Source organism: Chrysemys picta, chromosome 24 (genome assembly GCF_011386835.1).
Source record: "Chrysemys picta bellii isolate R12L10 chromosome 24, ASM1138683v2, whole genome shotgun sequence".
Lineage (NCBI taxonomy): Eukaryota > Metazoa > Chordata > Testudines > Emydidae > Chrysemys > Chrysemys picta.
Window position 1 is genome coordinate 17,052,046 of NC_088814.1, and position 24,449 is coordinate 17,076,494.

At 58.4% G+C, this 24,449-nt stretch overlaps 1 protein-coding gene across 2 annotated transcripts in view; it reads left to right on the forward strand.

The window, feature by feature from the left end:
- Positions 1–24,449, forward strand: part of ITGA2B (integrin subunit alpha 2b) — a 65,177-nt gene that overhangs the window by 35,359 nt on the left and 5,369 nt on the right. For both annotated transcript variants that reach the window (XM_024104593.3, XM_065577523.1), the window contains 13 exons: positions 4,054–4,205; positions 5,073–5,198; positions 5,641–5,708; positions 6,035–6,182; positions 6,650–6,742; positions 6,987–7,066; positions 7,564–7,644; positions 7,973–8,078; positions 16,273–16,425; positions 17,563–17,691; positions 19,325–19,438; positions 20,626–20,727; positions 21,991–22,113. In XM_024104593.3, the coding sequence (XP_023960361.2) occupies positions 4,054–4,205; positions 5,073–5,198; positions 5,641–5,708; positions 6,035–6,182; positions 6,650–6,742; positions 6,987–7,066; positions 7,564–7,644; positions 7,973–8,078; positions 16,273–16,425; positions 17,563–17,691; positions 19,325–19,438; positions 20,626–20,727; positions 21,991–22,113 (1,475 nt within the window). The remainder of the gene's footprint in view (positions 1–4,053; positions 4,206–5,072; positions 5,199–5,640; positions 5,709–6,034; positions 6,183–6,649; positions 6,743–6,986; positions 7,067–7,563; positions 7,645–7,972; positions 8,079–16,272; positions 16,426–17,562; positions 17,692–19,324; positions 19,439–20,625; positions 20,728–21,990; positions 22,114–24,449) is intronic.

The following is a 24,449-nucleotide window of genomic DNA, read 5'->3' on the forward strand; positions in this document are numbered from 1 at the left end:
ACATATACTCATTCTCCCACCGGCTTTGAAAGCCTCGGTTTTCAGAATCAATTTTTCTCTTGGCCATTGTTGGGGTCTAGCTTTGATTTGATATTAGCGTTGTATACATCAACAGACCGCGAACTTGAACCGCGGCTTGCCGTTGGCGGCAATTGCACTGCATCATGGGATTTGTAGTGTGTGTTATTGGGGCGTCATATCACAGGGCCATTAAAAACAGATATATAAAACGATTTCGCGGGCCGGATATAATTGTATGGCGGGCCGGATGTGGCCCGCGGGCCTTGAGTTTGACACATGTGCACTAGATGTACGCAGAGCCTTGTCCTTCTATTTCGATAGAACCAAACCTTTTAGAACTTCTTCCAGACTTTTTGTCTCCATTGCGGAGCGCTCCAAAGGTACGCCTATTTCTACCCAGAGACTTTTGAACTGGATTTCCCAGTGCATCCGGTCAGGGCCGGCTTTAGGCCGATTCAGCCGATTCGGCTGAATTGGGCCCCGCGCCAAGAGGGCCCCGCGCTGCAGCTGTTCACCCCGCCCCCAGCTCACTTCCCCCTCCTCCCCTGCCCTGCACGCCCCACCCCCTCCCCTGAGACTAAGCAGCAGGGGCCGGCCGGCCGGCAGCACGAGGTAAGCTGGGGTGGGGGCGGGAGAAGGGCTCCGGGGAGGCGCGGCCCGTTCCCGCAGGCCCCAGCACGGCCCCCGTGGCCCGGCTCCGGCCCGGTCCCCGCGGCACGGGCCCCCCCATCCCCCCCCCGCGGCGCGGCTCGGGTCCCCCCCCCCAGCCCCCCTGCGGCGCGGCGCGGCTGGGCTCGGGTCCCCCCCGGCCCCCCTGCAGCGCGGCTCGGCTCGGGGCCCCCCCGGCCCCCCCCGGTGGCGCGGCGCGGCTCGGGGCCCCCTGCGGCGCGGCTCGGCTCGGGGCCCCCTGCGGCGCAGCGCGGCTGGGCTCGGGTCCCCCCCGCCCCCCCTGCGGCGCGGCTCAGCTCGGGGCCCCCCGGCCCCCCTGCGGCGCGGCGCGGCTGGGCTCGGGTGCCCCCCGGCCCCCCTGCGGCGCGGCGCGGCTCGGGGCCCCCTGCGGCGCGGCACGGCGCGGCTCGGCTCGGGGCCCCCCCCGGCCCCCCCGGCGGCGCGGCTGGGCTCGGGGCCCCCCCGGCCCCCCTGCGGCGCGGCTCGGCTCGGGGCCCCCCCGGCGGCTCGGCTCGGGGCTCCCCCGGCCCCCCCGGCGGCGCGGCGCGGCTGGGCTCGGGGCCCCCCCGGCCCCCCTGCGGCGCGGCTGGGCTCGGGTCCCCCCCCGCCCCCCCTGCGGCGCGGCTCAGCTCGGGGCCCCCCGGCCCCCCTGCGGCGCGGCGCGGCTGGGCTCGGGTGCCCCCCGGCCCCCCTGCGGCGCGGCGCGGCTCGGGGCCCCCTGCGGCGCGGCGCGGCTGGGCTCGGGTCCCCCCTGGCCCCCCTGCGGCGCGGCGCGGCTCGGGGCCCCCTGCGGCGCGGCACGGCGCGGCTCGGCTCGGGGCCCCCCCGGCCCCCCCGGCGGCGCGGCTGGGCTCGGGGCCCCCCCGGCCCCCCTGCGGCGCGGCTCGGCTCGGGGCCCCCTGCGGCGCGGCTCGGCTCGGGGCCCCCCCGGCGGCTCGGCTCGGGGCTCCCCCGGCCCCCCCGGCGGCGCGGCGCGGCTGGGCTCGGGGCCCCCCCGGCCCCCCTGCGGCGCGGCTCGGCTCGGGGCCCCCTGCGGCGCAGCTCGGCTCGGGGCCCCCCCCGGCGGCTCGGCTCGGGGCCCGGCTCGGCTCGGGGCCCCCCCGGCCCCCCTGCGGCGCGGCTCGGCTCGGGGCCCCCCCGGCCCCCCCGGTGGCGCGGCGCGGCTCGGGGCCCCCTGCGGCGCGGCTCGGCTCGGGGCCCCCTGCGGCGCGGCGCGGCTGGGCTCGGGTCCCCCCCGCCCCCCCTGCGGCGCGGCTCAGCTCGGGGCCCCCCGGCCCCCCTGCGGCGCGGCGCGGCTGGGCTCGGGTGCCCCCCGGCCCCCCTGCGGCGCGGCTCGGGGCCCCCTGCGGCGCGGCTGGGCTCGGGTCCCCCCCGGCCCCCCTGCGGCGCGGCGCGGCTGGGCTCGGGGCCCCCCCGGCCCCCCCGGCGGCGCGGCTGGGCTCGGGGCCCCCCCGGCGGCGCGGCGCGGCTGGGCTCGGGGCCCCCCCGGCCCCCCTGCGGCGCGGCTCGGCTCGGGGCCCCCCCCGGCGGCGCGGCTCGGCTCGGGGCCCCCCCCGGCGGCGCGGCTCGGCTCGGGGCCCGGCTCGGCTCGGGGCCCCCCCGGCCCCCCCCCCGGCGGCGCGGCTCGGCTCGGGGCCCCCCCGGCCCCCCCCGGCGGCGCGGCGTGGCTCAGGTCCTGGGGGCGGGGCTTGCAGCAAGCCCCGCCCCCAGGAATCGGGCCCCGCTCTTGCTAAAGCCGGCCCTGCATCCAGTTGTGCTATCAGATGAAGAAGGTTACACCTCCAGACGGCATCAGAACACACTCCACTAGATCTCTGGCTGCCTCTGTAGCATTCTTATGCAAAGTTCCCCTGGCTGATATTTGTAAAGCAGCCACCTGGTCCTCTGAGCACACATTTGTTAAACACTATGCCCTTACTCAAGGCCCTCTATCTGACATACGTTTGGGCAGGGCTGTACTATCCACGGCGTTCCTATCAGATCCGAAGTCCCTACCTCCTTAAGATACACGGCTTTTAAGTCACCTGGAGTGGAGCACCCACGGGGACATCTCTCTCGAAGAAGAGGAGGTTACTCACCCTGTGCAGTAACTGACGTTCTTCGAGATGAGTGTCCCTGTGGGTGCTCCACTACCCACCCTCCTCCCCTCTACTTCGGAGTTGGGGGGCCTCCGTTGTAGAGAAGGAACTGAGGAGACCGGCCACGCATGCATACTATCAACCTAGACTCACAGCGGGGGGCAGCCTCTGAGCATGCGTGGCTGCTATGAGTACTGCTGCAAAAATCTCCGAGCAAAGGCGCAGGGACGCACCAACACCTGGAGTGGAGCACCCACAGGGACACTCATCTCGAAGAACGTCAGTTACTGCACAGGGTGAGTAATCTCCTCATTCATACCCGGGGGAGCAAACAGCTGTGCATATCTCTCTATCAGTGTTATAGAGGGTGGACAATTTAAGAAACTGAGTACAGGTAAATCTTACCCTCAGAGATGTTCCAAGCTTCTTTCACAGACTAGACTTCCTCCTAGTCTGGGCCCAATCCTTTCCCCTGGTACAGTCCTTGTTAGTTCCAGCAGACATCTCTGGTGGTAAGCAGGGGTTTTCTCATGACTGGCAGCCCCCTTTGTCCTGTCCACCCCCTTTATAGCTTTGGCACAAGGCTGGAATCTTTTGTCTCTATGGGTCCCCACCCCTCCTAATGAAAATGTACCAGATTTAAGATGGATTTTATTATCAGGTGACATGGTCACATGTCATTGTAAGACCCCCTAGTCTCCATTCCCCATGGGCTGGCCCACACACACAGGAAGGCATGAAGGTAAATAAACCATTTACAATCAGTTGTCCTAGTCAATGGGAGCCATCAAGACTCTAAACCACCATTAATGGCCCACACTTTGCATAGTTACAATAGGACCTCAGAGTAATACTTCATATTTCTAGCTTCAGATACAAGACATACAAATAGGAGGAATATATTCAGTAGTTTATAACCTTTGTAATGATACCTTACAAGAGGCCTTTTGCATGAAACATATTCCAGTTACATCATAGTCACACTCATAAGCATATTTCCATAAAACATGGAGTGCAATATCACAGCAGTATAGCCAGGAGGCCGGCGGGGCTGGGGGCCAGGAGGCCGGCGTGTGCACCGGGGATAGTGGCATGGGTTGGTGTGGCCACTGCAGATTGCAGTGAGGGGGCAGCATGGGTACCAGTGCCAGGGGGCCAGAGCCAGGGACGGTGGCGTGGGTGCCAGGGCTGTGTGACCCAGAGGGCAGCATGGGCACTGGGGCTGGGAGCTTGGTGATGAGGGGCACCGCAGCCTCCCCTCCCCTGCTGACCCTCTGTTCCCCAGGGCTGGCCGCTGACCTGCAGCTGGACCGGCTGAAGCCCACGTCGGGGCGAAGGGTCTGGGAGCTGCAGACACACCAGGCGGGCCTCAGACTGGAGCTGCAGCTATCGAGGGAGGCGCCACTCACCTGCCAGAATCTCACAGCCTATCTGCGGGTACGGGGGGCTCAGGGCAGGGGCTGCTCCATAGTCAGGGTCCCTGCGGGCACCCCAGGGTGGCTCCTGGCTGATCCACTTCTCAGGGCCACACCCCAGATCTTACAAAACCCCCCTTTAAGTGCCAGCCCCTGGTCCCGCTTGGCCTTGGCCACTGAGCCCCTGGGCCCAGCCTCCTGCAGCCCCGAGTTGTGCCCGCGGGTCCGGCTGAGCCGGGTTCCTGGCAGCGACGCTGCTGCGCCTTGGAGCCAGCGCACCCCAGCTGGGGGTTATGGGCCCATCAGGGTGATTGGTCGCCTAGGCCCAGCCCGGGACGCCCCAGGGCCGGGGCACAGAGCCGGGGTTTAAGCCTCGGCTGGGTGGGTCGTCCCAGAGCATGACACCAGCAGTGACCCCTTGATGGGCTCCAGCTCTGACCTGCACACCTGGCCCCTACAGCTCCAGTCCCAGCCCGGGCTCTGCCCCATGGCCTGCCAAGAGACTCTGGGCAGGCACCCCTGGTGCGGGCACTGGCGCTCTGACCCCCATGCGGATCCAGGTCAGTTTCAGCCAGCTCCTTAGTGACTCTTCGCTCCAGCTGGGTGGGGTGACGCCCCCTACGTCTGTCTGCTCTGAGAGCATCATACGCCTGTTCCCCCAGGCACCCCGCAGCCTACAGGGGAAACTGAGGCACGTGTTGGGGGGACAGAAATATTACCAAACATTCCCATTTGGTCATGTCTCTGTCCCGTGGGCTCAGGCTGGGCCAGGGCAGCCGCCCTTGGTCCTAGCGGGAAGGGTTCACAGTGTGCCCGGGCTGAGACCTGTGGGGCGGGGGGTGCGGGCACCCAGCCCTGCCTCATCACTCTCCTCTCCCCTCCACCCCAGGACGAGGCTGATTTCAAGGACAAGCTGAGCCCCATCGTCGTGAGCCTGTCGCTGACCCTGGCAGCTGGGCTGGGCACCGAGGAGCTGGGACTGGTGCTCTACGGGCAGACGGTGGTTCAGGAGCAGGTGTGCCAGCCCAATGCCCCCTAACTATCCCAGCCCTCGGCTCCCCCCATGTTCCTGACCTGCAGCCCCTGCTGTCCCCTCCAGGGGCTCGCCCCACAGCTCTGCTGGTGCCCCTCAACCTTTACCCGCAGCCCCCAGATATCCCAGCCCTGGGCTTCCCCCGCCCCACAGATCTGCCAGTGCCCCTCAATCCCAGCCTGTAGCCTCTGCCATCCCAGCCCCGGGCTCCCCCTCACCCCGCAGATCTGCCAGTGCCCCATAACTATGACCCACAGACCCCTGCCCCCAGCTCTGCTGGTGCCCCTCTGTCCCGCCCTGCCCTCAGCCTTTCCTCTCCCTGCTGGGCTCTCTGGGGCAGAGCGGTGCCAGGGCTGGTGCCCCATGGCGTCACTGGCTGTGAGGCTGAAGAACTGCTCTTGCTTTGTGTTCTGCTTGACCCCAGACAAGAATCGTGCTGGACTGCGGCGAGGACAACATCTGCATCCCAAAGCTACAGCTTGCCGCCCACACGTAAGCACAACTTGGGCTGAAGCCAGGTCCATTCTCAGGCCACTGGGCCGGGGGTCAGGAAGGAATTCCTTTCCCTGGCGTGCTGCAGCATTCAGTGCATGGGGGGATTTGGCTGGCACTGGTTGCTGGTGCTGGCAGGACACGGGACTGATGGCCCGAGCTGACCTGCCGATCCCTAGGGCTCACAAGGGCTTCTTCCCCATTGGCCGTGGTCCACTTTCGGACAGCTTCCCCGGCCGATACACAGTGTAGGCGGCTCCTATTGGCCAAGCCCTGGATTCCTCTGGGTCGGGCCAGGGCTCAGGCTCCTTCCCTCCATCTCTCAGGCCCGTGGCCCAGCTGTTCATCGGGGCCGAGAACGTGGTTCACATCCTGGCCGACGCCACCAATGCGGGCGAAGGCGCCTTCGAGGCCGAGCTGCGGCTGCAGCTGCCACGCGACGCCCACTATCAGAAAGCCACCAGCAATGTCCAGGTACGGGCGGGGCTGGACGGGCTCCCAGAAGGCACTGCGGTGCTGGCACCTTTCCCCCGCTGCAGGGTAAAGGGGTCCCCTCTCCCAGCAGGTGGAAGGGGGCCACCCCAGAGCTTTCCATGGGGCCCCCGCTGACACCCTGCTGCAGTTGCAGTCACAGTCCCTCTGTGGTCTCCCTCGCTCTGCCATTGCATCGTCTGCCCTGTGTCGTCAACGGGGTTTGAACCCTGGACCTACAGCCTTGACCTCTGCTCCGGGGTCACTCCCTTAGCTGGTTGCAGTGGGAGGTTGTTATCCTGCAGTGAATGCTGGTTCAGAGCGGGTCTGGGATGGGGAGCTCCCATGCGTGTGTGTCCGGGCCCCGTCCAGCCCCCTCCTCCCCCCACAGTGAAAGTCCTCCGCTTCCTGCCCCCAGCCTCTCCCCGCTGCCCCCATGGTAACCCCCTGCCTCTGTACCCCGGCCGTAGGGGCTGGAGAAGTTGATCTGTAACCTCAAGAAGGAGAACGAGACACGTGTGGTGATCTGCGAGCTGGGGAACCCCATGAAGAGCGGGACCAAGGTAGGGGCCTTTCCTCCCCCCCCCATGCGCCGCTTCCGGGCTGCCCTTCCCTTGGGTGAGGGGCCCCTGGCAGGACATGCCTGTGCTCACCAGCTCCTGGACGCTTTGCGCTGTCCGTTGGTGATGGAGGTACCGCAGCACGGTGGTGCCCGGAGCTGGGAAGGGGCTTTGCCTGGGCCCCCCGGCTGAGGAGCCCTGCCCATGCCCTCTGGCCGGGCAGACACCAGCTCCCCTCTCCCCGCAGATCGCTGTGGACGTGGCACTCAGCATCAGTAACCTGGAGGACGCTGGTGACACCATTGAGTTCCAGCTGCAGCTGTGGAGGTGATGGAGGTGCCCCCTCCCCCCCTGTAGCGGCCTGTCAAGTGCCCGGCTCCCTGAGCCACCCCCGGGCCCTGCTGGCCGGCCTGGGATGCTCCTTTCAGCCCACCCATTGGTCACTCTGGGGCAGAGCCCGGGCAGGGGCCCCACTCCCGCCCCACTACCGGCCTGCCCCAGCCCAGAGCAGTGGCGAAGGCCTAGGGCACGGCTGGCCCTGTCTTTGGATCTCAAAGCGCTTTGGGAACGTTACCGAATTAGCCTTCCCGGGAACTGGCAGCCCCAGGTTGCACAGGAGTGGAAGCAGGAATGGGACTCAGGAGTCCTGGGGCCCAGTTCCCTGCTCTAGCCACTAGCCCACATTCCCTCCCAGGCCAGGAAGAGGCTCCAGGAGTTCCTGTCCCCTGCTGTAGCCCCTCGCGCCAGTCGCCTCTGCCCGGCTCTGTCCCAGCAGGGCCCCGCCGGGCGCTACGGCTGACCTGGCTTTTCCCCTTTGACCGCAGTAAGAATAGCCGCAGCCCCCACAGCAACGTGGAGCGGGTGCAGATCCCCATCAAGGTCGCCGCGCTGCTGGACCTGCGAGGGTGAGGGGGCTGTGAGCACGGGGGATGGGCAGAGCGGGTCTGGTGCCCTTGGGGGGGTTCCCTGGCACGGCTGGGATCCCGAGTGGGGTGGGGTCAGGCAGTGGCCATGGCTGGTACTGGCTCAGTGCCCAGTCACACCGCTCAATGCCACCTCGTGCCCTCTGACTGCACCTCTGGCAGGGCGGGGTTAGCGCCACGTGGCCTCTCTCTGTGGGGCGCAGCAGCTCTGCTCCGCGAGCCCTGCAGAGCCTGGGGCCAGCCCGACCCTGCAGCTGACCCCCGCGCTCGAAAGTGGGAACCCTCAGCCTGCCCACCTTGGCTCCCACAGGAATTCGCTGCCAGCCACCATGGTGCTGCCAGTGGCAGGCTGGGAACTGGCGGAGGGCAGCCGCCGGCTGGAGGACCACGGGCCCAAGGTGGAGCACGTCTATCAGGTATGGCCCCATAGCGCAGGGGGCCACAGGGCAGGCGTGGCCTCCTTCCCTCACCCGGAGCTGGGCAATGAGCCCCCTAGTCCTGCTCTCTCCCCCCCACAGATGTTTCACAGCAAGGCCCTCTGCCATGGCTCGGGGGGAATTCTGTCCCTCCCCAGCTGGTTCCTGGTGTCGCTTGGGAGCACCGCGGGGTGGAGGGCCCTGCGCCGGGCTCCTCTGGCTGGGAGGCTCTCCAAGCACCCGTCCTGGGTGGCACAAGGAGCCTGGGGGCTGCACTAGGCAGCGGGCGCCGGGGAAGCGCATGCATGGCCCAGGGGAGCTGACGGCAAGGCTGGGCCTGGGCAGCGGGGCCCTGGCACCCCTGTGCCCCACCGCGCCAGCTCGGAATGGGGCTGATCAAACAGTGGTCAGCACAGCTCCCAGAGACCACATATCAGCCTCCTGCACACATACACCCCCACACATGCGCTGGTACATGCCCACCTGGGCACCCCCCTGCACACGCGCTGGTATGCTCCCACCTGGGCACCCTCTGCACACGCGCTGGTACGCCCCCACCTGGGCACCCCCCTGCACACGCGCTGGTACGCCCCCACCTGGGCACCCCCCTGCACACGCGCTGGTACACTCCCACCTGGGCACCCCCTGCACACGCGCTGGTACACGCACATCTGTGTACCTCCTGCACACACGCTGGTACAGTCACACACACACACACAGGTACACATCCACACACATAGGTAGCCCCATGCACACCCACTGTACACGGACATGTGTGGATCCCCACACATGTGCACTGGTACACACACACACCTGTGAATACTGGTACACTTCCCTCCCCCCCCACCCCCTTGCACACATGCTGGTACACCTACACATGCTAGTGCACCCACACATGCTCCGGTACACCCACACCCATACACGTTGGTACATAAACACGTGTACCCCCACACATGTGCATGCACCTGCACTGGTACGCACACACACAGGTGTGACAACGCGGTTCTGGCGGAACCCAACTGAGAGTGCCAACTCAGGACAAATTGCTCAAATAGGGCAGTTACAGCCCAAGGCTGGGGTTTTTTCCACCTCTAAGGCAAACCACCAGCCAGACTAAGAGGACTTCAGTCTCACCCCACTGGCTAACTGCAAGTCTCACAAGCAATCTCCTTAGATACTCCAGTTTCCCAGTATTACCACCAGTACCACTCGTTATGGGGGCAAATGGTTATGAAAACCAATACCCCAGTAAAAGAAAAAGGTTCTCCTGATCCCAAAGGACCAAGCCCCAGACCCAGGTCAATATACAAATCAGATCTTACCCACAAATCACGCTGTTGCCGATCCTTTAGAATCTAAAATCTAAAGGTTTATTCATAAAAGGAAAAAGATCGAGATGAGAGTTAGAATTGGTTAAATGGAATCAATTACATACAGTAATGGCACAGTTCTTGGTTCAGGCTTGCAGCAGCGATGGAATAAACTGCAGGTTCAAATCAAGTCTCTGGAATACATCCCCCGCTGGGATGGGTCCTCAGTCCTTTGTTCAAAGCTTCAGCTTGTAGCAAAGTTCCTCCAGAGGTAAGAAGCAGGATTGAAGACCAGATGGAGATCAGGCATCAGCCTTATATAGTCTTTTCCAGGTGTAAGATCACCTCTTTGTTCTTACTGTGGAAGATTACAGCAACATGGAGTCTGGAGTCACATGGGCCAGTCCCTGCATACTTTGCTGAGGTACAAGGCGTATCTGCCTTCTCTCAATGGGTCCATTGTATAGCTGATGGTCCTTAATGGGCCATCAAGCAGGCTAGGCAGAGCTAATCTCAGCTTGTCTGGGATGTCACCCAGAAGCATAGCATAAGTTTGCCATACAGACAGTATAGAGCCAATATTCATAACTTCAACTACAAAACTGATACACACATCTAGACAGCATAATCATAACCAGTAAACCATAACCTTGTCCTAGACACCCCATTTGACCCCCTTTATACAAGATTTGGGTGCCACTACAGGACCTTGGTTGCAACAATGATCTATATGGTCCCAGTTTATGTCAATAACGTCACACCCCCAACGCAAAATTGATGCAGGAAGGGATGACACAAACATCACTGACTGCATCCCAAGAGCTCCCCATTCTGGGTTCTGTCTCACTACAGCTAGTATTGGGTTAGAAGCCATACCAGTGTATAACAGAAATGGTTCATCAAAGTCATGTTCAATAACATGATTGAACCTCTTTACAAACTCAAGGTAACACTTAGTTAGAACAATAGTGGATTGGATCTGCTCTGGCAGCATGGTTCCTGTATGTGCCATGTGATCTTGCCAAGAACTAAAGAAAACTGCTACTTTATCCATACAAGCTCGGGCCAATGTTTGGAACCCAATTAACATCGAATAAATGCAGATATTAATGTTCTTCATAGTCCAGGAATCTTGGCATTTAGCCATGAAAGCAATATGGTAGTGTGCCTCAGTCTTCCTTTTCATACAGCACATTAGGTCTGGAATGTCTTTTCCCCTGTGAAAAGTTCCCATATTGTTTATAGGCATTACCTGTGAAACCCCAGTGTAACAAGGCCTTTTAACATAACGTGTGTTTTCATGTATTCCTTTTAACATGTTCAATGAATTCTCCAAAAGATTAGGCACATTGTATATTTTTACCGTTTGTGGCAATAGCAACACATTAATTACAAAATTTAGCAATAACAACAAGTTCATTGCAAGTGTCCATCTACAGTCATGTTTGTCATGCCACCCCTTTGGCTCAATACCATTGGAGTTTGGGCATTTTAGGGTTAACCTGTGGCTTCCCTTTGCAAAATTCAGTTTTCTCTTTCCTCCTTGTCCTGCAGGATCAAACCCTGATTTCTCTTGTTTAACAGAATTCACTGGCTGATGGGGTGGGCCCTTTTTGCTAACAGCTATTAGCAAGTCCTTCCTTTCCCAGCCAGGCAAGTAATTTGCACTACCCCAGACCAGAGCCAGTCCACCAGTTTTCATATTCGTAACTGCTATCATCTCCAAGGCTGGACTCTGTCTTAAAGAGATACCACACAAATCCAAAGAGTCTGCGGGTGAGAGTTTGCTTCCTCTCCCCCGCATCCTCAAGCATTTAGCCATAAAACTGCTCTGCTCTGACACATCAGTAACCAAATCTGTCCTCAAACCCTGAAGCACAAACTGCTCATTTAAAGAATCAGAAAGGAGACATTCCTGTTCCAACACCATTGTCTCCCCAACAAGTTGGCCCCACACAGCCACTTGGTTATAGGGATGCCTCAATCCCTTAACAACTTTTACTTCCTCTGAGACCTTCTCAAAGCTACCCACACTGGATCTTTTACAAGGAAAGTTAGTGGATCCCTTCACAACAGACAATTTTTGGCTGCTAGGAACTGAAACTTCCTTGATTAAATCACTCTCACACCCTTCAATTGCAGGGAACTGCTTGCACCGAGTACCATGAGGATTCCTTTCTCCAGGAGCTTTTCTAAGCAGCAATTCACCCCTCACAGAAATTCTGCCCTTACCCTCTTCACCTAGGGCTTGCTCTAAAGGCACACTTTCCTGAGCAACAACAGACTCTGTCTGGGTCTTACTTACATTCAGGATCACCTTTGGCCCATCAGGCAGATCTCTACACAATCCCCTTTCAGGCGAACCCATAGACTTCCTAGATAAAAGGTTAGAAATACTTCCCTTCTCTTTGCCACACACAAGCTTAGGAATTTTTTCCTTTTTGCTACAAGTTGTTAAACTGTCCGTAGGTAACACAACCAAATTACCTTTCTGCTCTCCTTGTGCCCTGGCTAGGGTATCACCCTGATCAGACAGAGTTGTTACACCCTTCTCCAACCACACATGAGCAACAGGCAAAATACAAGCACCAGAATTGTCTGGTCTCTGGGATTTTGCTAAGCCACTAACTGGATGCAACCTAGTTACGGGGCCATTCTCCCCAGCAGATGCAAACTTAGGACCATTCCCTTCCTGGGCTTTGGTTGAATCCAGAACCAACTCTGAGACAACTAAATTACTCTCAACCATCACAGGCCGAAAGGCACCTTCTGTCTGCTCCACAGACAAAAAAGAGTTGGAGACGCATTTTCCTTTACTAGACATACTGTTTGGGATTTCATTTCCCTTGTCCCAGCACACCGGGCTGTTCACAGACAACTGCTTGGAGACTGGGGTAGCTTCCTCCATAGGCAAGTCAACACCCCTGACAGACACAGGCACATTTCCTTCACTGTCACTATTCTTCGCACAGGAAACAGATAAGGTATAGGGGCACTCATCTTCCACTCTCCTTGCCTTCCCAAACTGCTGACTAGATAAAGCCATCAGCTCACAAGACTGCCTAGGCTCATCCAAAATCTCCTTGTTCTCCTCTCCCTTCGCTTGATCTAATTCCAGATTTACTTCTGAGACATTAGATAGACATTCAGAAACTTCATTCACAGCCAAACAGCTACTTTCCAAAGACAAACTTTTGGAGAAACCCTCCATAGGCACAACCTTAGGATCAATCCTCTCTTGTGCCTGGTTTGTATTAACTTGACTGACCATAGCTTTAATATCATTTCCAATCATAATATCCTTAGGGATTATGTCTTTTACTCCCACAACCATGGTGCCCTCCAAACCCTTCCATTTCAGGTGGATTTTAGCCAAAGGCACCCTGACAAAATACTTAGATAAGGCTACAACAGTTACATCTTCACCTGGCAAATAATCTTCCTTCCTGACAAGACTTGCTTTAACCAGAGTAATATCTGCTGCGGTGTCCCTCCATGCCATACACCTCACTCCATTCACTTCTGCACTGCTAATAAACTCTGCATTATTTCCCCCATATTTAGCTTTAATGTGAGTTTTAAGGTCAAATCCTTCAGAGACAACAGAAACAGCATTTGCACACAGGGCACCAATGCTGGGCTCTGTGTGGCTTGCCTGTGAGTTTACAACAACAGGGTTAGCATTGGCCGTGGCATTTGGGGTTGCTGGTTTTGGGCTGCCCTTCAGTGTCGGGCAGTCTGGTCTCATGTGGCCCAGCATACCACAGCGATAGCATGTAACCTGCTGGGGATGCGAGTTCCTACCCTCCGGGCCCCCTTGAACTCCTTTAGAAGAGTCAGGTTTATTTTTAAATCCTTCCCTCCTCTTGAACTGGGGAGAATGGTGATCAGTTTTCCCCGGGGTTTTACACCCTTCTCGAGCCCTGTTTTGGGTATGGGCATCAGCAATCTCTGCTGCCCGTAGGACTGACTCAGGGTCCCTGTCACACACAGCTGCTCTCACATTGTCAGGCACAATGTCTAAGAACTGTTCCAAAGTTATTAAATCCAGCAGTTTTTCAAAACTCCCATGAACCTTGGCTCCCATAACCCACTTTTTAACAAAACCCATCAGCTTATGAGCACATTCTACAAAAGTACAATCCTTAGACATTTTAAACTCTCTAAACTTAACTCTGTAAGATTCAGGAGTAACCTTGAATCGCCTTAACACAGAATCCTTAAACCGCTCATAATTTAATGCTTCTTGTTCCCCCAAGTCATTAAACACCTCCCTGGCTTTTCCAGTCAGTCTGGTTAGCAGGACAGGCATTCGCTGACCCTCAGGGATCTGGTACAGATTGCAGAGGCGTTCAAAGGTAGACAAAAACTCCTCTATATCCTCAGTATCATTGTAAATGGGACACATCCTTTCCCAGTTTTTCTCATGGCGGGGGGGAAGTGGAGTACCAGGTGGGGATGACTTTCTCCGCTCTTCCATTACTTGGATCTGAAGTCTGGCCGTCTCCTGTTCCATCTTGTGAGTCTCCTGTTCCATCCTGTGAGTCTCCTGCTCAGCAGCGAGCAGCTCTAGACGCCCCTTACGGGCTCTCTCATCAGCCTCCTTCTTTCTTTGATCAGCTTCTTTCTCTCTCTCAGCAGCCTCTTTCTCTCTCTCAGCAGCCTCTTTCTCTCTCTCTCTTTCTAACTCTGCTATTTTGTGCTTCTCCAGCAATCGAAGATCTGCTAGCTTCTGTTCATGCTCAAATTGCAGTTGACTTGTCACCCTTTGCATCCTAATTTTTTCTGCATCTTCTGCAGCCTCAGGTAAGGGCTGTGCTCTTGCCCCCTGATCACTGGCTATTAGCAGATTTCTCAATTCTTCCTTTGTAGCTTTCTTTCTAAAGCTTATCCTCTTTTCTGAACACAAATTTTCCAGGGCTTTTTTCCCAAGTCCCTCATATGCTCTTTGCTCAGCCATTGCAGCAGCTCTTTAACCAACAAAACTCTCAATCCCAAAATTCAAATTTGGATAACGTGGGGTTCTGACCCAAAGCTTAATTGACCTGGTTCTGTGGATCCTACCGACTACGCCACTGTGACAACGCGGTTCTGGCGGAACCCAACTGAGAGTGCCAACTCAGGACAAATTGCTCAAATAGGGCAGTTACAGCCCAAGGCTGGGGTTTTTTCCACCTCTAAGGCAAACCACCAGCCAGACTAAGAGGACTTCAGTCTCACCCCACTGGCTAACTGCAAGTCTCACAAGCAATCTCCTTAGATACTCCAGTTTCCCAGTATTACCACCAGTACCACTCGTTATGGGGGCAAATGGTTATGAAAACCAATACCCCAGTAAAAGAAAAAGGTTCTCCTGATCCCAAAGGACCAAGCCCCAGACCCAGGTCAATATACAAATCAGATCTTACCCACAAATCACGCTGTTGCCGATCCTTTAGAATCTAAAATCTAAAGGTTTATTCATAAAAGGAAAAAGATCGAGATGAGAGTTAGAATTGGTTAAATGGAATCAATTACATACAGTAATGGCACAGTTCTTGGTTCAGGCTTGCAGCAGCGATGGAATAAACTGCAGGTTCAAATCAAGTCTCTGGAATACATCCCCCGCTGGGATGGGTCCTCAGTCCTTTGTTCAAAGCTTCAGCTTGTAGCAAAGTTCCTCCAGAGGTAAGAAGCAGGATTGAAGACCAGATGGAGATCAGGCATCAGCCTTATATAGTCTTTTCCAGGTGTAAGATCACCTCTTTGTTCTTACTGTGGAAGATTACAGCAACATGGAGTCTGGAGTCACATGGGCCAGTCCCTGCATACTTTGCTGAGGTACAAGGCGTATCTGCCTTCTCTCAATGGGTCCATTGTATAGCTGATGGTCCTTAATGGGCCATCAAGCAGGCTAGGCAGAGCTAATCTCAGCTTGTCTGGGATGTCACCCAGAAGCATAGCATAAGTTTGCCATACAGACAGTATAGAGCCAATATTCATAACTTCAACTACAAAACTGATACACACATCTAGACAGCATAATCATAACCAGTAAACCATAACCTTGTCCTAGACACCCCATTTGACCCCCTTTATACAAGATTTGGGTGCCACTACAGGACCTTGGTTGCAACAATGATCTATATGGTCCCAGTTTATGTCAATAACGTCACAACAGGTACACCCCCACACACGCGCTCTGTTCCATACTGCCCTCACATGCTCCATTCGGCACTGCCAGTACTGGGGAGGTGGCCCGGGTGTGCCCCCTCTCCCTGGCTGTCTTGTTGCAAGCCGCCCTCCCCCCCCATCACCTGTATGTCCTGTTCTCTTCCCCCCCCCCCCCCCCCCAGCACTTATGTACAGTGTCACATCCCAGCCCCATCAGGCTTTTCCCAAGCTTCAGCGTCCTCCTAGGCTCACGTGGGGGGGAGGGAGGAGTCACCTTGCTGGGGCCCTGGGCTTCCAGCCCCCTTCCTCCTCCGGGTTAACAGCCCCCAGCTGATAAGCTGGCTCCCCTTGCTAGCGGGTTGTTAATCACCCGATGTCCTATTGCCTCGATATAATCCATGGGACGCCCACACCTGGAACACGGCGTGCAGATGTGCTCACCCCATCTCGAAAAAAAAATCTTGGAATTGGACAAGGTTCAGAAGAGGGCAACGGAAATGCTTAGGGGTCTAGAACAGCGATTACATGTAGCCCCCCAGCGGGAGCCTGAGACTCGCTGCCAGGGTTGGTTTACAGTGGAGACGCCCCCTAACTCCTGTTAGAGAACCAGGAGACAACCCCCCCCCCCCCAACTCCTGTCTCCCACCTTCCTCCCGATGCCTCCCTCCAGCGTGGCGCCCCCCCCACTCCCACCCAGCATTACTCCCCTCTCCTCCCCTCCCATCCCCAAGCTGCACAACCAGGGCCCTGGCACCGTGAGCCAAGCAGAGCTGCGGGTGGAGTTCCCGAACCAGTTCCAGGGCGACTTCTTGCTGTACATGATGAAGCTCAACACAGAGGGGAGGATCAACTGCTCCAGCCCCACAGGACTCAACCCTCTGGGGGTAGGAGCGGGGATCTGTTGCACCAGCAGGGGGTGGGGGGCTGCTACCAAGCCATGGGCCCCGGGCTCTGCCAGCTCCAGCACTAGCAGAAAGGCCCCTCGTTGCCATCCCAGCTCTGCTGCCAGGCACCTGTCCCTCCATGAGCAAGAGCGGGAGCTGGGGGCAGCGCAGGCTCCACGGGGCCCAAGGGAGGGGGTGACGGGTGAGATGGAACATGTGGTCCGAGTGCACCTGCCAGGCTCTGATGTGGGATCTTCCCAAGTGCCAGCAGGCAAAGCGGCTCCAGTCCCGCTATCCCAGCCAGCTGCCAGCCTGTGGGGCTGAGCTGTGGGGCTGCGCTGTCCACGTGCAGTTGTGCTGGGAGCAGAGCCAGCCCAGCCCCACCAAGCCGCAGGGTGGGAGCCCTGAGTGGAGCCGGTCGGAGGTTTCCGAGGAAGCAGCGTTTGGTTGGAAAATCCTGATTTGTTGGAGGCTGCATTTCCCCGGAAAGCAGTCGGTCCAAGGTCTGCAGCTCCAGGGGAGCCCTGGGGTCCCCAGCCCAGGGGCAGGCCGCGTGGCAGCTGCTGACAGAAATAGATGGCCATAAGTCTTGTTACTCACCACTGAACAGCAGCTGTGATCCTTTCCCGTCAGTTTCAGTCCCGGGCTGCAGGGCCCTGGGAGCAGAGTCTGGGTTGGAAATTCAGGGTTGGTGTTTTCTAAGCAAACTTGTTTGCAATTTCCAGTTTGAAGGAAATTTCCAAATATCAAAACTCCCCAAGAACTGGTTCCACTGGGCAGCGTCTGAGGGGTCTGCCCAGGCTGCCAGGGGTGCTGGGCTGGTGTGGAGGGGCTGAGGGGGACTGGTTTGGTCTGACAGGTTTCAGAGTAGCAGCCGTGTTAGTCTGTATCCGCAAAAAGAACAGGAGTACTTGTGGCACCTTAGAGACTAACAAATTTATTAGAGCATAAGCTTCCGTGGACTACTATGCATCCGAAGAAGTGGGCTGTAGTCCACGAAAGCTTATGCTCTAATAAATTTGTTAGTCTCTAAGGTGCCACAAGTACTCCTGTTGGTTTGGTATGGAGGCTGGTCCATAGGGCCCATCCCTGTGGCATTGGGATGTGGAGATGAGGCCGTGTCCCCTCTCATTCCAGCTGGAGGGCCAGAAATCAACGGCCTCCCCTGATCACAACATGAGCTACCAGCCCACCCACAGGCGAGAGCGACGGGAGGCGGACAAGGCCGAGGCAGGCCCAGCCACTCTCAGGGAGCCCACCCTGGTGGTAAGGAGAAGGGGGGGTGTCTGCCAGGAGACCCTGCCCCAGCGGGTGCTGGCCAGGCCCAGTGCTGTGCAGAGACAATCTGGGGGGAGCAGAGAGCCCCTGGTGAGGGGAAGGCAGTGCCCCCAGGGGTGTGGCTTCCTGGGCTTTAGCCTCCCTGTTATACACACAGGGTGGCTGCAAAAGGGGGTGGGGAGGGATCCCCCCACTACGGGGGGCTGTAGGTCAGATAGCAGTTTCGGGCCTGCAGCCAGAGCATGGCTGGGAGACCGGGCAGACTCTGTGGGCAGCATGGACTAGCTATCAAGGGAGACAGCTCTGTGTCTGGTCCCCGAGCGGCCACACACCCGAAGGCCAGCTCCCACGCTGGGCCGGCATCTTCCATCCCTCCCGCCCTGCCCCCCCCCCCCCATCTGCTCTGGAGCTGGGTGGTTCTGGTGGGACCCAACTGAGAGTGCCAGTTCAGGACAAATTGCTTCAAACAGGGCAGTTACAGCCCAAGGGAAACGAAACCAGCCAGAGAGGACTGTGGTTTTACACCACTGGCTAACCACAAGTCACACAAGCAATTCTCTTAGATACAGTACTCCAGTTTCCCAGTATCACCATCAGTGCCACTCACTACGGGGGTGAATGGTTATGAAAACCAATACCCCAGTAAAAGAAAAAAGGTTCTTTCCATCCCAAAGGACCAAGCCCCAGACCCAGGTCAATATACAAGTTAGATCTTACCCATGAATCATGCTGTTGCCAATCCTTTAGAATTTAAAATCTAAAGGTTTATTCATAAAAAGAAAAAAATCTAGATGAGAGTTAGAATTGGTTAAATGGAATCAATTACATACAGTAATGGCAGAGTTCTTGGTTCAGGCTTGCAGCAGCGATGGAATAAACTGCAGGTTCAAATCAAGTCTCTGGAACATCCCCAGCTGGGATGGGTCATTCAGTCCTTTGTTCAAAGTTTCAGTTTGTAGCAAAGTTCCTCCAGAAGTATGAAGCAGGATTGAAGACAAGATAGAGATGAGGCATCAGCTTTTTATAGACTCTTCCAGGTGTAAGGACACCTCTTTGTTCTTACTGTGGAAAATTACAGCAAAATGGAGTTTGGAGTCACATGGGCAAGTCACATGTCCATGCATGACTCAGTGCTTTACAGGCGGCAGCCATTGCCCACACGCTATCTTGAATGTCCCCAGGAAGACTTCTTATGTGGATTGGAGTCTCCCAAGGTCTATTGTCAGTTAAGTGTTTCTTGATTGGGCACTTAACTTGAAAATTCCTTTCTCAGGAAGCTGACCAAATGCTTTACTTCAGAATCAAAACACATTGATATACAAGTACATAGTCAATATTCATAACTTCAATTACAAAAATGATGCATGCATACAGACAGCATCATCATGATCAGCAAACCATAACCTGTCCACAGACACCTCATACGACAACCTTTGTACAATATTTGGTGCAAATATATAACAGTGGTTGCAACAATGATTTCTACGGTCCCAGGTTATGTCAGTAACGTCACATGGGGACAAATCAACCCCTACCCCCAGGCTCTGGATCCAACCCCTGCAGGTGTCACAGGGGTGCAGGGGGTGGGGGCGCAGGGCTGACTCGCTCTGTCTTGTGGCAGAACTGCAGCAGCCAACCCTGTGTGGCCGTGCTGTGCAAGGTGGAGATGCTGGAGAGGGACCAGCGGGCCATGGTGACTGTCCACTCCGTCCTGTGGATGCAGAGCGTCAGGAAGGTGGGGACGCGGCCGGTCAGAATTTTCCCAGCCACTCGCCCGTTCGCTGACGTGACAGGTTTTGTTGACCCTGGTGCAGATTTGACCAGGCCAAGGCGAGAGTCCCTTGGAAACCTGCTGGTATTCCCAGGTCCACACCTCCGCGCAGGGAGCCCTCCAGCCCCCAGAGCACTGGCTGACGCCCGGCCTCTCGGGGCTGGCAGGCTCCTCTCAGGAGCTCTAGGGAAAGCCCGGGAGGCGGGCTGGCCCCTGGCTCTGCAGCAGGGAGCCCTGGAGGAGTTTTGGGGTTGGGGTTTCCCAAATGAAATGTTGGGGAGTTCTCATTTTGGTCAGAAACCCCCAAATCTTCAGCTTCACTTCAACCCAAAGTTCCTTTTCCCCCTGTTTTTTCCAGTTTGGTTCCCAACCCAAAAATTCAATTAGTGCTGAGATCAGAGCCCTCAGAGCTCCATCCCCGCTCAGGGGTGTGTGGGGTCCCCCCTGCCCACCCATGTGTCCCCTCTGGGTGAGTGGGGTCTCCTTACCTGTTCATCCGTCCCCCCCCCCCCCCCCAGGGCGAGTGGAGTCCCCGTCTGCCCATCTGTCCCCCCCCCAAGAGGCGTGAGTGAGGTTCCCCCTGCCTGCCCACCCAACCGGGGCCCAAGGCAAGTGCGGGCCCACCCAGGCCCACCCATCCATCCCCCCTAGGACTGCACAGGCTGTCTGAACACAGCAGGGCACCCCTGTACTGCACATCGACTTCGGCCCTGTGTGTACAGGCCGTGGCGTTCCACTTGAGTGGGTTTGGGCAGCCCCTGAACTGTGCTGGGGTCTGAACCCAGGAGTCCGGGCTCCCTGCAGGGCAGGACATGCTGGGCTGCAGTCCGCTGGAGCTTGGAGATGCCCCGTCATCTCCCTTTGGATGGACAGAGGCCCAGCTGCCCTGCTTCCCTTGCGGTCTCGTGGCCCCACAGAAGAGTAGAGGGCAGTGGGGCCCAGCCGGGGGGCGGTGGAGTCCAGCCTGTTGTCACATCTCCCTCATGCCCCTGCTCTGGGATCAGCCCAGCCCTGCCGGTGCCCAAAGCACCCATGCAGGGCATCCAGCCCCTCGCAGGCACAGCCAGTTACTGGGCATGTCCCCAGCATAACAGCCCTGCCAGTGAGTGCTGGGCCATTCCTGCTGCCCCCCGGGGCTCTCTCCCGCACAGCGGCCCCATGACCAGTTCATCATCCAGTCGCAGGCCTGGTTCAACGTCTCCGCCATGCCCTACCGCATCCAGCCTGAACTGCTGCCCAGCGGACACGCCACGGTACGTCCTTGGGGAGGGGCCACGGCCAGTGGGAGGAGCCACCTGCGGCCCCCTTGCTCTGTGGGGGGCTGGTTCTGTTAGCCCTGCAGCGCCTTGCTGGTGCCCCCATACTCTGCCCCCCAGATACCGATTGGCATGGTGGCCCTGGCAGTAAGAGCCCGAAGCAGGCACTGAGAGTCACACTCTTCTGCCTGGGGCTGGGGCCCCGCACCGAGGGCTGGGGCGTGCTGGCAGTGACGGGGCGCTCCTGTGGGTGGGGAGAGCCAAGCCGAGCAGACCCAGGGCACAGTGCCCTGGCTAGGGTTACCATACTTAACAAATTAAAAAAGAGGACCCTCCACGGTTCCTGGCCCCGCCCATTTCCCCATCCCCAGCCCTGCCCCTACTCCGCCCCTTCCCCGCCCTAACTCCGCCCCCTCCTCCCTCCCACTCCCAGCCACGCGGAAAGGGCTGCCCGAGCGCTACCGGATTCATGGTTTGCTGGGCAGCCCCCAGACCCTGCGCCCCCGGCCGGCGCTTCCCCAGCGCAGCTGGAGCCCGGGAGGGGAAGCGCCCAGCCGGGGGCGCAGGGTCTGGAGGCTGCCCGGCAAACCGTGAAGCCGGTAGCACTTGGGCTTCGGGCAGCCCCCTTGCTTCCGGACCCTGCGCCCCCAGCCGGGCACTTCCCCTCCCGGGCTCCGGCGGCGCAGGGTCCGGAGGTATGGGGGCTGCCCGAAGCCCGTAGCGCTCGGCTCTTAAACAGAGCCGAAGAGTCGGGGAAGAGCAGAGCCGCGGCGGGAGGGGAAGCGCCTGGCCGCCATTTTCCCGGACATGTTCGGCTTTTTGGCAATTCCCCCCGGACGGGGGTTTGAGTGCCGAAAAGCCGGACATGTCCGGGAAAAAACGGATGTATGGTAACCCTAGCCCTGGCAGAGCGTGCAGCCAGCGCCTCGGCCTGGCCCCAGGGCACAGAGGCGTGGGCGAGAGCACCCCGTCCAGCACCGGCTGCAGCTCCCTGGGCCGGAGGGTGGCACCATGGGGCACCTGGTACCAGACCACGCATGAGGTCTGAGGTGGGGAACAGACAACTTGAGCCCTCTAGTGAGTTGGCCGGGGAGGTGGGGGGGCAGCCCGTTGTCTTGGTAACCGTGGTCATTTGGGCTGGTGGGACACCGCCCTTGCAGTCCCCACCCTGAGGTGAGGGGGTCAGCCCTTCCCCCAGGCCCCTCCTGGCCCCGTCTCTCTCCCCCTTGGTGGGGCGCTGACCTGGCTGTCCCTCCCCAGGCCCACACGGAGGTGGTGCGGGTGAGCCCGGATGCGGAGAAGGAGATCCCCACCTGGTGGGTCGTGCTGGCTGTGCTGGCCGGGCTCCTGCTCCTGGCCCTCTTCATCTGCGCCCTGTGGAAGGTGAGGCTGCCAGAACAGAGCCATTCCCGAGCAGATTAGTCCAGCCAAGGCTGGGGGGCTCCTGGCATCAGGATCCCCACATGGGCAGAGCAGGGACAAACCTGACCCTGAGGGTAGCCAAGATGTCTGTAGTCAGGTTCCAGGCCAGGCTCAATACCAAGCGTCAGGGGCCGAGTTAGGTGTCAGGAGGCGAGGCCAGAGCCAGGAGTTCTGGAGCAGAGTGGGGTGTGGCAGCTCCAGGAGGTCCAGGCTGGGTTTATACAGGGCGGGGAGCCAATCAGGAGCCATGAGGCTGCTGCCTGTCAGACTCCTTGAGGCAGGACTTGAGCCCATGGTCAGTGTCCACAGCAAGTCGTGGGCAGTGGCAGGCAGGCTGGTTACAGTTGCTGCTGGGTGACGGTCTGGAGATGCCAGCTGGGTACTAGATCTGCAGGGTCTTACGTCCCCTCCCCCCTTATAGGGGTGCCCCCTGTTGGGAGTGGCAGCAGCGAAGGCAGGGTGGGAGTATGGACTCGGGCTGTGGGCTCCCAGAATTGCTCTTCTGGGCCACAGCCCAACCTGGCTCTGAGGCACCAGAGGGAGCTGTGTCTGATTTTGAAATCCAGTGTCTCATGGACTGCATCCTCCTCATGTCCTTGGACCCACGCCGGAGAGTGCAGCGGTTGAGCCTGGTGAGCGAAAGGGCTTCCGTGAGGATACATGAAACCCTGGGTGTACTGTGAGGGATCTGGGTAACTGAAGCATCCCACGCACTGGGTTGATTGGCCGGCTGATGGAACGTAGCTCAAGGGATCGGACATCCAGTTTACAACATGCTGGTGTGGCGGTTTAGGGCTGAGAGTCACACTTTTTGCCCAGCAGCGAATGCCGGGCCTTCCTGATGCCAGCGGTCAGCATACCACTTTTAGTTCTCGGCCTTGTCCAGGTGGGCCTTGGATCTACTGCACCCTGTCAGTGGCTGCAGGATTGGTGGAGTTGTTGGGTATGGCTGAGTGGAGATGGGGGTGGAAGTCACAGTTGGCACAAAATGGACTCTGCCCAATGGAGACGTGGCTGGCATTGCTGTAAACAAACTCTGCTCGGGACAGGAGGCTCGACCATTTGTCCTGGTGGAAATTCATGAAGCAGCACACGCATTGTTCTAACAGCTGATTCCCTCATGTGGCCTGACAGTCAGTTTGTGGGGAGAGGCAGAGGACGTGCAAGTGCAGACCCCAAGCAAAACCGCGACACAAACTGTGGACCCCGATCACTTGTGCCGCTCTCCAGGAGCCCATGGGGGCAGAGGATGCGAGTCACCGGGAGCGGGACCATCTCTTCTGCAGGGGCAGGTGCACAATGGGGATGCCGTGGGCCATTTTTGTCAACTGGTCAACCAGAGTGAGAACTACAGTGTGCCCCTGAGACAGGGGAGCTCAGCTGTGAAGCCCAGGGCAATGGCCACCAGGGTCCCGACAGGGTCTCAGAAGGCAGTAGCATGCTGAGGGGTTTCGAGCGCAGCATCTTGGTGTGGGTGCATGTCTCACAGGAATCAACAGTCAAGTGGACTGTAGTGCACACTCGGGGCAACCAGAGGAGTGGGCAGCCAAGCGGAGAGTCTTGAGGTGCCCCAGGTGGTCTGCTAGTGGCGAGTCAAGACAGAGCCGCAGTACCTCAAACTAGGGGGTCCTGGTGGAACATACAAGCGGCCCTTGACATAGAGCAAGCCATCCTGAACCTAGTGTTGGCCCTGGCCTGCTGTCTTGAGTTCCTTGGGAGGGGGCACCTTCCCCGTGGCTGAGTGGATCAGTGACATGAGGTCTTGGGGAATTGTGGCATCCAGGAAGTTCCAGGGCTTAAAATCGTGTGGGGACTCCATGTGGGGGACTCCTGGATAGCAAGATATTCCCCTCTTTGGGACAAGGCATTGGCAGTCTTGGTCTGGGTCTTCGGGTGGTACGTGATGGTGAAATTGAAGTGTGGGAAGAACAGGGCCCAGCAAAGCTGCCTCTGGTTCAGCGCTTTGGCTCAGCGGAGATACTCCAGGTTTTTATGTTCCCTGTAGACCTGGACTGGGTGCTGTGCACCCTCCAGATAGTGGCACCACTCTACGAAGGTCGCTTGGATGGCTAGAAGCAACTTATGTAGAGTTTTGTAATTTTGTTCAGCTGGAGTGAGCGTCCATGAATAGCAGGCACAAGAGTGGAGATGCTGTTGGGGACCATGTCTTTGAGTGAGTAGGGCCCAATTGCCATATTGGAGGCATCAGTCAGGATTAGTCGGGATGGACCAGGGTCAGGGAACTGACAAAGGTCATCTTGAGCCGGTCGAATGCTTGTGGGGCCGCCAAAGCCCAG